General features: G+C 38.2%; 1 protein-coding gene across 1 annotated transcript in view; it reads right to left on the reverse strand.

The window, feature by feature from the left end:
- ARFGEF3 (ARFGEF family member 3) overlaps positions 1-12,855 on the reverse strand; it is a gene marked incomplete at its 5' end in the record, with an annotated part of 132,306 nt that overhangs the window by 60,081 nt on the left and 59,370 nt on the right. The window contains 3 exons of the mRNA XM_084227681.1: positions 4,071-4,149; positions 6,292-6,334; positions 9,450-9,572. Coding sequence (XP_084083807.1) covers positions 4,071-4,149; positions 6,292-6,334; positions 9,450-9,572 — 245 coding nt within the window. The remainder of the gene's footprint in view (positions 1-4,070; positions 4,150-6,291; positions 6,335-9,449; positions 9,573-12,855) is intronic.

The following is a 12,855-nucleotide window of genomic DNA, read 5'->3' on the forward strand; positions in this document are numbered from 1 at the left end:
CATCCCTTAGAAACTTAATGGAATTTGTTAAAAGGACAGAGGGTGTTAGTTGTATAAGGTGTGAAACAGAATCGGAACACACAGTATAAACCCTTAGCCTTGCCTCATTGATTCTAGACTGTTTTGGTAGAGACTGATCAGGGGTCCAGCCTTCAAGACTCTGGCCCTAGCACTGACCCAGGTGTGAGCCATGTTTGCCACCTCAGGGTGACAGGTCGCTGGAAGGAGAGAGAAGAGAGGGAGGAGGGTGGGAGACAAACAGGCAGAAAATGGATATTTTTCTAAGTCCAATTATCTTTCCAAAAATTTTGGATTTAAGCAGCATCATGTAACTCAGCTTGCCTAATATAGAGCTCTATTAACACTGCAGCTCCAAGGCATGTGAGTTACTGTGGGTTCTCGAGTCATTTTTCTGAAGCCTCCTGAAACTGAACATGTCCTGAATAGATACAGAGCTAGCGAGTATATACAGAGTCAATGCCCTAGGAGATAGCTGGGCAGATTTCGGACATGCTTGCTGAGGGACCATACAGACCTAAGTATGATTTCAGAGGGAGAAATAGAAATAAAAAGAGTTAAGGCAGTGAAATCAGAAGAAACTTAAAATAAACTTAACAGAGAATAAATGGATCCACAAAAGTGAGTCCAGCCAAGGTCATGGGACTATCTGACCAGTGGACTTCAAGGTCTCCTGTTATAAAGCGCATGCCCAGCTTATTTAGCAATAAAATCCCTACCTTAGGGTAATGGAGGGCAGATGGCTAAGACCATAACCAAACAAGTGAACAGTCTCTAGAGGCAGAATTATGACAGGGCAATCACATTGAAAAACTAAGCAAGACTATGAGAATCCTATAAAACCATTAAGCTCCATAATAAATGCCTAAAGCCACCTTTGATTCAATGTCCAGTGAGAAACCTTTGAAAAACATAACAGTGTCACATGAACTACTTTCCCATGGAAAGCCTAACCTCAAGCCACATGGTTCAGGAACACTTTCAATTTTTACAGTGACTGACAGTCTATGAACTTTACTTTCAGCAGATGTATGTGTGCATGTGAAATGTGTGCTTCTGCAGAGTATTTTCCTAGCACTCTACAGTCAAGTTTCTGATGTCAGAAGTTCAATGTTCACAACTACACCATAAACGAGAATTAGCACCAATAATTCTGAAAACAAACAAACCGCATCAAATATTTATTATGTGCTGAGCAGGAAAAAAAAATCCACATATAGTAGTACTTCCCAGAAGATATCAATACTGAATGTCCATAGTAATTGCACAATGAGCATATCATTGGACTATTTCAAGTAAACCAGTCCTATGGCCACCCGACAGATGGAGGGTCCCTGAAGTTGCTATTGGAGCCATCCAGGTTTAAAAAACCTAAGCCCCAGGTGCCACACCTGGACTAACTGAAGACTTTTTTCCCAACCAATGAACAATGGTATGTTTTAAAGCTTTCATTTATAAGCCTACAGACTCATTACAAATGTATCCTGAGGCCAGATTTTAATTATTAACAGCATAACTACCGTAAGATACACCTCTCCCTCTTTGGAGCATTTATAATTTTTACATTTTTCCTTTATCAAACTGCTCAGAAAGAAATGTTTAGGATTCTGTTCTCCCCTGTCTGCAAATGAACAATACAGCTTTAATGAACAATACAGCTTTAATATTTTTCAAAGCTTTTCTGGCCTTTATTTCCTGACAATGCAAGACCAACGAGGATAGAAGCAGAAAAGACACATCCTTGACAGCTGCATCTGCCTAAGTCACCACCAGCGTACGTTACCCAGTAAACAAAAGAAATTTCACAGTGTTAACATCAGATGAGGACTCTCCACCATGGTCATGGAACAAGAAGCAAGCCCATCGACAACACACCCAATAGATTAAACAATTCTCCTCTATAACCACAAAAATGATCAACTGTTCCCCTCCTCTAGGTGTGAACCTACTCCCAGGTAGTGAGTACTTGTTTTTTTTCCAATGACAGTTCTAGCTCCCATCTGTTCCTCCTACTGGTGAGATAAAAACTGAGATGTGCAGAGGCCAGAGTTGCTCCGAGTCCTAGACAGACCTCCAGCTCCTTTAACCCACCTGATAAGTCAGGATCAAATCCTCTAACAGTCTTACCAACACCCATTTGCAGTGTGCCCTGTGGCTCCCATAGTGTACCAGCTGCCTCACAACACACTCATCAACCTAATTCTGTTAACTCTTTGGCTGGTGATTGCTGGGCATCAGTCTTTTAAGTGAATGTCCTCATTTGATCCTTTCAAAACCCCTAATATCCTTTATATTGTTAATATTGTGTACCATAGAGTATTATAACTGTAATAGTAAATAATATATTAGTTATTTTATAGGAGACGTAAGCCTAGAGTGGTTCTGAGTTATGCCCAAAGTCAAGATCTAGTAAGAGGCAGAACAGGGGTCCCATCCAGGTAACCCGACAAAGTAATGCAGTTGAGCCAACAGTGATTAAACATCACATATGCCTGCATCTTAGGAAAACAAGTCAATGAGAAACATGTCCCGGTTCTAATGTAGCAGTGGCTCTGTGAGGATGAAGAGGAACTGGTCAGAGGTTACCAGGAACAGTTAACACTAGAAGAGCTCTACACCCTGGTCATGGATGTGTGGAGTGAGCACATACACTAAGCCAGCCAGGGCGCTGTTGAGAGTGAAGGAGGGCGACTATGATCATACACAACAGACATAATTTGGGATTGTGCCAAGAATATTAGTTTGCATGGGGACCCTAAGGACTGGTTGTAGAGCCCTCAGGTTCAGCTAATGATCTGAGCCCCAGTCCTACTGCTCCCATTCTTCATGGCGGGCAAAGGGTACAGGTGGAGTGGTTCACATCCCATCTGCTGTCAGACACATCCCTCCTATGAGAAAATAATGCCTAGACCTGCAGCCTGCCTGAGGCTCGGGGATGGGAGAAACTAGAGGATGTGGAGGAAGTGTTACTACTTTTTGACTTCATTCTATCTACCTACTAAATCTCTTCATTTTCCAAGTGCCTGACATAAGGAGAGCTTAATTTGATGAAATATGCAGGTGAACTAGAGAAAGAATGAATGGATAAATTGATGTAGAAACCATTTGGCAATGACTTTTAAGTTCAAGCTTAAATTAAAAACTGAAAAACAAAGCCCAAACAACAAACACAACTCTGCAATTTTTCCAACAAGGCAAGAACCCTTGTCCATGCCTATGACTGGACTACTTTCTCCCTGCTCATTAGTATACATAAATCTCTATAAGCAAGAGATTTTTAAGTTGCCATACATCCCTGTTTCTAGTAAATCGTTATTTGATGTGTCTTTTATAACTCAAAAGGACATCAGACTCAGACAGGGCTGTGGAATTTTGCATGTAACTAAACAGACAGCTGGTAGAGATTTTTCATCTCATCTCGGATAGCTTTTGGAGAGCAGGAACAGTGACATCACAGATATGAACAAAGTCACCGACTGAACTGGCATTAAAAAAAATAAAAAGCACGTAAAATTTAGAGTAACATTCTTTTTAAAGAGATGTGTGTGAGTTTCTGTCGTGCAATGGATAGCACTTTGGGCTTCCAAAGAGATGTGTATGAGCTCACAGACCCAAGGACTGTTAGGAGAAATAGAGAATAGAGAAAATAGGAGAAATAGAGAAAAACCTCACAGTTCAATGCTGTCACTTAACAGAAAGCACAACACAGTCTGATGAGAAGATTCATGTGTAGTTCCCCGGCTGGGCCTAGCCTGGCCTGGGTCGGGACCAGCCATCACACCATCTCAATCTAAGCCAACATTCTTTCCATGAAGTTCCACACTCAAGGGTTAACTTCTTTGCAAGGTATTGTTTTCCTATTTTCTCATTATAAAATTATATCCTTCAGCAAAAGTATTTGTTAATGTGGGCTGGCCAGAGGGCACGGACTATATTTCTCAGGCATGACAGGTGAATACCAACAGGGGGAACCATTGTCCCTATAAACTGCGACTTTAAGCAACGCTGTAGACAACCATCAGAAACAGATCATGGGAACTGATGGCACTTACCTGATGGAGGCTTGTAGCTTCTCACATAGAACAGAGAGCACAGACACAAGGTCATCACAGAGGGCCTCAACCGTCGACCCTTCAAACAGAGGAGGTTACAGGCATTAAATGTTGGCAGGGGGCACTAAAGCTATCCTGAGTGTCCCTCCAACCCATTCTCCACTCAGGATATTTTCCAGACCACAAAATAATTAGGTCATCAAACTAATCCCCAGAAAAAAATAACTCTTTTCTACAGTAAGACACTCACAAGAGAGTCCAGAAAGAAAATACTAGATTGTTCCTTATTATAAGTAAAATTCACTTAATGAAAAGAGATTTGGTTAATTTAAGAAATAACTGATGATTATTTTCCCAATATTCAGGCCATTAGACTATATATACATGTGTCCCTTCTTCTGACCTCTTGAATTTCTGGGTCAGCTGAGCAGATATGAGTTGTATTCCAGACAGAATATGGCAACAAGGGAGAAAAATGGGCTTTCTGAACTGGCGAACTAGAGAAAGGGGCAAAATAATTGAGTCACCATCTTCACCTACTTCATTTGTCCAGCATGCTCAAGGGCACACAGTTTTTGCTGCTAATGGAGCAATAACCAGAGTCAGAAAAAAAAATTCCCTCCAAACACACTCATGTCTAGAAACCAGCAATACAACTACACATAGAAGCTCTAGTATTAACTGGAAAAAGACTGAAATTTGGGATCTGTTGAAGTACAGGCCCACAACTTGCTGATTTTGTGAGCTGGATAAATTTCAGCTTATACTAGGTTAAAAGAAATTTGCCAAATTCCCTTTGGCAAAGTGGAATAAATAATGCCAGTTTCATCAAAATGTTAGATCAAGTGAAATAACAAGTGTTTTTTAATTATCAAAAAATAAGAAAAACCTATAAAGATCTATACAAAACTGGCTAGGTATTTTATAAATGTACAAATAAGTAATTAACATGAGGTCTAGAAAGATGGCAGAAAAATGGCAAAAGTGTAAGAAAGAAAATGAAAGAAAAGTTGGAGGAGAGGAAGAGAAATCCGTGGCTGATCCTCAGTATTTAAGATCTTAAATTCAGGGAAAAATACAGTAAAATGATAAAACAATTTAAATAAAAGTAAACCCCTAAATAGTCCTTAAACTTAACTTTTTAAACTTCAAATGAGTCCATTACCTTTTTACTAATACATATTTTAGAAATGTATCATTGACCAAGAGGACTCTGACTTCTCTTTTGGTTTATAAAATCATCAAAGTGAAGCATTTATGGGACTTGTAATGGACAGGAAGGGACCAAGCGTGAACCCCAGAGGTGAAGGGTGCTATAGCTCTCTGGCCCACAGCCCAAGAATGTAGCAAGATGGGACTAAAACAACAACATTCGGGCAAAACTTTGGAAAATGGTTCAAGCACTTCTCTTCCTTGTTTCTTTCATTTCTGCCTTTTGCCTGGTGATGGCCATTTCTTTGCTTCTCTCTCTCACTTTCATTCCCTCCCCTTTTAATCTCTCTCTTCCCCGACTGCCTTCTTTTCATTATTCACTGGCAAAAATCTCAAACAAAAGCAAAATTTCCCAATTTTTTAAAATTATTGACTAAAATCTGAAATAAGACATTTTAATTTTTTAAGCTAATGATTGCAATTATTATCTTTTCCAGAAAACAATATTATCAAACTTCAAAAAAAAATCAAACTAATTGTAAATTATAATGTGGACCTTTATTTTTCTTTTCCTGAGTCAGAATGAAAGTTTTTTTTTTTACCTTGATTTCATCTGCTACTTAAAATGGGTGTCTGTCCTTTTGCAAGATTCCCTGGAAGATGTCCCATTTTTCATATAAAAAAATGGCATTTTGCAAACATACTTGTCATGTAATAGCACTTTATAACAATCAGGCTTCGACAAACTTCTACCTAATTCTCATTTTAGCAATTAATAAAACTGACTTCAGGTAGAATGAAGTAACTTAAAAAAATGTCTGCAAACTGGAAGGTCTGTGAAGAGTTAACTTCCCGGGCAGAGTTGGAACAGGAATAGGTGTAGTTGGCATGGAGCACAGGAACAGAAGGAAGACAACAGCTGATTAAATACTATCACGTAAGGCAAACCTCCGAGGAGAATGGTAAACGAACCTGAGAACTCCTAATCATCTGTCACCCCCCGCACCAAGCACAGAGCATTCTCATGCCTGTCTTTTTAAACCAAACTAGTGAAAATCAAATCCAATACCTTGATTCCTGAATTCCTGTGGGACATCCGGGTTTTCAATTATCTAGCAAGGGAGACACACAGGACAATTAGAAGATTCAGGCAAGAAAAATCTTGAGTCTTAGGCAGTGAGAAATTCTAGGAAACGAAATGTCATTGTGAGTGTTCTGGCCTCAGCTGACTTACCTACATGCCCTCTCCAGTGCTTGGTATTTATGAAAAGACTCGGATGTCTGGAATTGAGCTTATAGGTTCCAAAAATAATTCATTCAAGAGTCCACAAACTTACCCCAAATTTAAGCCCATAGTGTGCTTTATCATTCCGAGGTGCTGTGCTATGACTTTGGGCAATATATGCCTAAATAGGTGAGTTACTGTTGCATAGGGAACAATTTATCCCAAGGTCACAGACTCTACTGGATTGACACAACAAATACAGACTCTTAGTCCTAAGATGATCAGGTTTCCAGGTTCCATATTAATTTCTTCCAACTGTCTGATGAGATCACCACTCTAGATCCAAAACTATCATGGCAGAGACAGATCTTGAGGGGGAGAGAGCACAGGAAGGGAAAGTTATTTACTAATAGTAAGGCTTACTTCCCACAGCAGGGGGAATTCAGTGACTACTGAGCAGGGTGGGAAGGAAGGTCTAGAGTCTCCCCACCTCTTTGTACAGGGAAATCATAAAAGGGCAATTTCATGATTCCCAGACCTGTAGAATCATCCCCTACACAGTTGTTTTATTTTCACTGAAATATAATTTTATAGGTGCATATTTCTTCTTCTGTTCATTAACTTGCAAGCTTAGGTGCTTCCACAACATTCTTTATGAAATGCTATGGCAATGTCTGTACTCAGTGCATGGCCAAGTTCAAATTTAGAATAAGTTTCTAGAGAGATATAGCTGAATCATTTTAAAGGGGAGAATTACTATCCCTCACCCCCAAGTATTTACAAGTAGCAATCTTGCTATTTGAAATTTACAATTAAACAGTGACTTTGGTCACTAAATAATTCAATAATAAAACTTGATGATAACTCAGAGTATCTGAGAACACAAAATCAAATTGTTTTAAGTGCCATGGGAGCATGGATGTGGTGGGGATAAACATTAGGTTGAAGCTTCATGCTAATGTCTCTGGCATTCTAGATTTATTTTCTTTCTACGCTATTTAAATCTCTAATTCAGAGATGGCTCTGATGTTTCTCCAGTGATGGGCTAGGCTATACAATCTCCCAATACATGGCCTCCTTAGAGTGAATCTCACCATTCCTGATGACACTCCCCATTAATGGCTTTTTAATAATAACCATTTGGTGGCAAAACTTATGTGTCCCTCACAGAGGCTTCAAACAACCTGAGAATTTTATTTCCCTGGGACATGAAAACATCTCCAGGGGCTCCATGAGGAACAGAAAGGAAATAAAAGGAAACACTAATTTTCCACCTAATTGAGGATCCTGTCTTGGGTTGGGGTGAGTCCAGATGGTCAGTGAAGAGCAGGACCAGAAGGCTAATTAGACACAAAATACAGGGGACAGAGCAGAAAACCCTTCAGCCTTATCAGACCTCTATAAACTATACTGATTACCCCTCAGAGAAGAGCAACATGAACTACAGGGTTGAGTCAGTTCACTTGAAATCTAATACTCTCCTACTTAAAATTTTTTTTATATGCAATTAAATGAACTAATGTTAAGTAACATCTCTTTGAAACTACGGTCTCACTTGTTTCATGGTAAACACCAAAATATTATTACTCTTACACTATTTAGCATGTTGCCATTTAGCAAAATGGACTGGGTATTAATATAAGGCATCTCAGTATCTTCAGCTGATTTCCATTAAAATTACTTTTTTCTTAATATTTTGTGTTTATATATTTGAATTTCCTTTAAACTAACGTTCCACATTACCGTATCCAAAGTCCTGTACAAATGAAGTAATTTCTAACAAAGGTAAGCTAAAGGAATAAAAATAGCTCAAGATAAAACAATGTTTGAATAGAAACTTAGGCTTTGTACATAACAAACTAAGACAAAAAAATATTTGTTTTTTTCAAATCAATGTTGTTTTTCTAACACTAGAAACCTGGGCACATCTGAATAACCTGGACTGGGAGTCAATTAGGAGACCAGGGGTTTAGTTCTGGCTCATTCACTGAGAATCTCATTTATTCTAGATTTCAATTTCATCTCTCTGTTGTAAAATGAGTTGTAAAATGAGGAATAAAAGAATTTGACTAATCACTAAGGTTCCACTCAATTCCATGGTATTCTAAAAACTGGAAAATAACTGAATGTGAAAATTAGAAACAAGTGAAATTAAATATGAAATCTTAATCTGAGATTAATCTCTAAATTTGAGATTTTTCAAACTGCCACTGAGATTTTCTATTCTAAAAAAACAATGGCATGTTCATTTCAGTGCATTTCCTGTAGATTTAAAAATAATTTTAACCTAAATTATAACAGAAGCAGATTTAAAAAAAAAACAGATCCACCAATTATGAAGAGGAATCATCTCATTAACATTCCCAGAATGTAATATATACAAGAAGCCAATTACATTTACATTTTTTTCCGGGAATGCTCCTTTTAGGCAATCTGCTCCAGTTGATAGCACAAAGCTGAGTGGGCTTGGATGACAGATAGAAGACAAGCTCAGCATTAGCCTGTGACATTTGTGGGTGGGGGAGACCTGCCATGATCTTTACTAAAGAGAAGTTAATAAAGAGAAACATATACAAAGCCTCCAAGTTTGTAATTAACCAACATTCATTTTTCTTATTTTTGAATTTGCTTCTGGCATTTGTTCATATATCACAATATTTTATGTAAAATTTTTCAGTCTGAAATGTTTTAAAAATTGATTAAAAAAAGAAGAGTGAATTTGAAGATAATGACTAAAAATGATAGAAACCATCGGGAAAAACAACTCAAAAATCTGGAGCGAAACAAGTAAAAATAAACTTAAAGGGCTTGCTCTATCTACCTGCTTACCTACCCACCCACCTACTTATCTACCTATGTTCTTTTAAACCGAGCAAGTACTTCCCACTGTTTGAGCAGGAAGCAGCCCTGGCAGGAGGGGCTGTGTAGGGACACGTGGCATGCAGTGACACATAGAGACACCAGCAAGACTGTGATGAACATGTGGAGACCGCAAGGCTCACCGTATTCTCCTGCCTTTGTCGTAACTGTAAGGTCAAGTCACTCAGCATTTGACTGAGAGTTGCCCGCACAGCAGTGTTTATACTGCGTTGGTGACAGCTACATATGTAAGTCTCAACGCATACCTGGTAAAGAAATAAGATAGCAACACACATGCTCTGTAGATATCAGTTCATTACCAACATGCTTTGGAATTAACCAGAGAAGATATTAAACTCCTCTTAAATAGAAAGTCAGCCTGATTTAGGACTCATCAACAAATCCTAAAAATACTTAAAAGCCCCAAGACCTTGTTTTTCAGCACTAAGGAAAAGCACTATTTCCCTATAGATGATCACTCTTAGAGGCTCAGTCTTCTGAGTATTATAGAATGCAAATTAGTGATTGTTAGATAGGCCAAATAATTCTATGGAGAACTCAGGTGGCTGGAAATGAATTAGAAAAGCTACCTCCACAGCAGAATAGGAACAGAATTTATTAACTCATTAGTTATGAAGTGTGGGTAAAGGGTCAGGAAAGCCCTTCCGCCTGCACCATAGACAAGCTGACCTTGCATGAACGCCCCCAATCATGTTCTGGAACCTTAAAAGGTGGACGTCAACTGTGTTACTAACCCCAAAGTAAAATGCTCTGATTTCTTAGCCGCACCTGAATTGGGCAAATGGTGAATAAAGTGGTAGACTTGTTCCAGAGTCTCCCTGGGTGCAGTGACTCTTGTCTTCTGAGGGAACTCTGCAACTCTGCTCATGGACTTGTTAATAAATATTGGCTCTTAAGAAGCTAAAACCTGGAACTGCTAAGCAACTGACCCTGACCCACTGAGGTGGCTCTCTTCCTCTTGCTCCTCAGCTGACATGTGAGAGCCACTGAGTCTTCTCCAGATGGTCTCAGCCTTGCTTCTGTTCCCAGCCCATATCCTGCTAAGTGAATAGAAAGGCAGCTGTGGCCTATTTGGGTCTTTCAAATCTGAATGACTAGTTGAACCTGGAAAGATTCCCTGGTGGCTGCAGCAGGGAGAAAATCCAATTTGGGAGGGCAGGGGAGAGGCTTCCTTCAGTAATAATGTTAAATATCTTAACTTTTCAGATTTTATTTTTGCTAATTCATCTGGGATCACTAAGGAAGGGCATGATGGTAAATACATGCTTTAGCTCTGTCTACGTTTAATCTCTCCATAAGATGTTTTATCCTTTTAATTTTACCGAGCATGTTTAAACCCACAAGAAAAAATAAATAAGAGATTTAATATAAATATACCTAAATTATACATCTAGGAATAGTTCCAAGATCAGTTCCAAGATTATTTGTAGGAAAATACAGGGTTGTCATCTACTAAGGCAAATTCAATTTGATGATTGATGACTGAGATGGGAAAGAGTAAATGGTAACCTTTGTTGCTGCTACTTAGCAACAGTTTTCTGCCAGTTCTCACTGTAAAACTCTTTTGGTAAAATTAACTAGGTAAAAGTAAATATTTTTAGATAGTTTAATTTCTCTCCTACTGAATGACTAATATTCTAAATGAGTATTTAAAGCTCAAAAGTGTAATTGGAAGCTGCTTTAGATTAATTTAAGTTAAAAAACAAGAGCAAATTACACAATATTTTTCAAGCTATCATTTAGGGCAAGTCAATTTTAGATTTGTTTTCTCAAATGATCATGGATTATAAGGCACCTGAACATACAGTTTATATAGAAAAAAGGTGCTTTAATCATAAAAGGCTCTTCCTTTTGCATGTGATGAAACGGTTTCAAAAACTTAAAAACACAACTAAATGAGTGTGGTATTTCATTCTCATGAATCAATCCCCCATAGTGCAATTAGGCACACTAGTGCTATTTGTCCCTCAGAATTTAAGTTTCTGCTAAATCTCCAAGAAATTTTTTAACTGTTGATGCTTAAGATCTCTATACTCTGACATTATAAATCAGAGAAGGGATATAGCCTTAGATGTATTAAAGATGAAAGAGCAGGTATTTTGGGAGCTTAACTACACACTGTACAATCTCCCTTAAAAACAAACCTGTTTCAGTCACTTTAGATCCCTGAACGCAATTACATATGAAGAATAGGAATTTATGTGACACAAAGTATTGTAAATAGACAAGAACTTCTCAAATACCAAATTTATTTCTTTGAGTTTTAATGGCCCCATCATTTTTTAGTGTTTAGTTCCTAGTATTACAAGAGACTTTTTTTTTTTTTTTAAGGAAAAGGGTAGGCATGTTTACTATGCAAAAACCAACCCCCCCCCCAAAAATGTATTAATCTAAGAAGCTCACTCACTCCTCTATTAAAGTTGGGAGTATTAATACTGAAATTGACTGTAGGTATCCTTTTAAACAGAAAAATCACCATGGACCTTATCATTATCAGGTGCTCAGACAGAAATTATCTGCTCTCCTGACATATTCTAAAGCAAAGTTTCTTAAATCTGCTATAATAATAATAAATTGGTAAACTGGAAAGGCTCATAGACCTAGGATTTTCATTACAAACCTGACTACTGTATCCAAGGCCTATAAATATCACTCTGTGATTATTTTCCTTTCTATATCTCAATGCAGTGCTAAAAAGAGCACACTGAATCAGAGAGGTTAAAAGAAAACCAAGTCCAAAGGCAGGCTGAGTTTCTCGAAAAAGACTCACCAATTTTTTTCTTTTAGTATTGCTAATAACAGTTCTACCTCCCATGCCCTTTGCTTTCATAGTGCAGAACTGACACTGAGAAGCCTCAGTGCTACAACTCTGCCAGAGGCTCAATCGGCCAAATCAAATACCTGGTGAAAAGCCACAGGCCCCTGACCGCCAGGGAACGCACGAAGACACAGGGCAGTGAGGAGCTGCGTAATGGACATTTTGATCATTTCATGCATTTGTGGACATCCAGCTTTATGGCATGCTAAACACAACTGAGAGCAAAAACAGAAATCGTTAATGAAGCAAAACAAACCCCAGAAGCAGAAGTATAAACAACAAGACACAGGTCTGCAAGCCACACATATGCAACAAAGGTTTTGCATCATTGAGTAAGTAAACTGATAAATAACAGTACTAAGTTAAGCCCAGGGTGAATCACTATTATTAACTATGAGGTACAATGGAATGTAGCAGATAGTCAATGTATATAGGCCAAAGTGTCAACAAATTTTAAAGAGGCTGCCACAGTAGATATTCACTTAGCTTTGCAAAATACTTACAACAACCTTCACTTTGTTGTACTGTGCATTTACCTTCTCTTTCCTATCTGAACCTAGTTAGTGGCACAGCTTTGCTAAAACATTGCAAGACACTGAGTGAAAAGTTTTACAGAAAAGAGCTAGTATGTTTCCAATTATAAAATTTTTATGGAGATGGGAAATAATTTATGATGATAAAAATAGAAATGAGCAGAGATTAAGATGTAA

The sequence above is a fragment of the Talpa europaea genome (assembly GCF_964194135.1).
Source record: "Talpa europaea genome assembly, chromosome: 2".
NCBI lineage: Eukaryota > Metazoa > Chordata > Mammalia > Eulipotyphla > Talpidae > Talpa > Talpa europaea.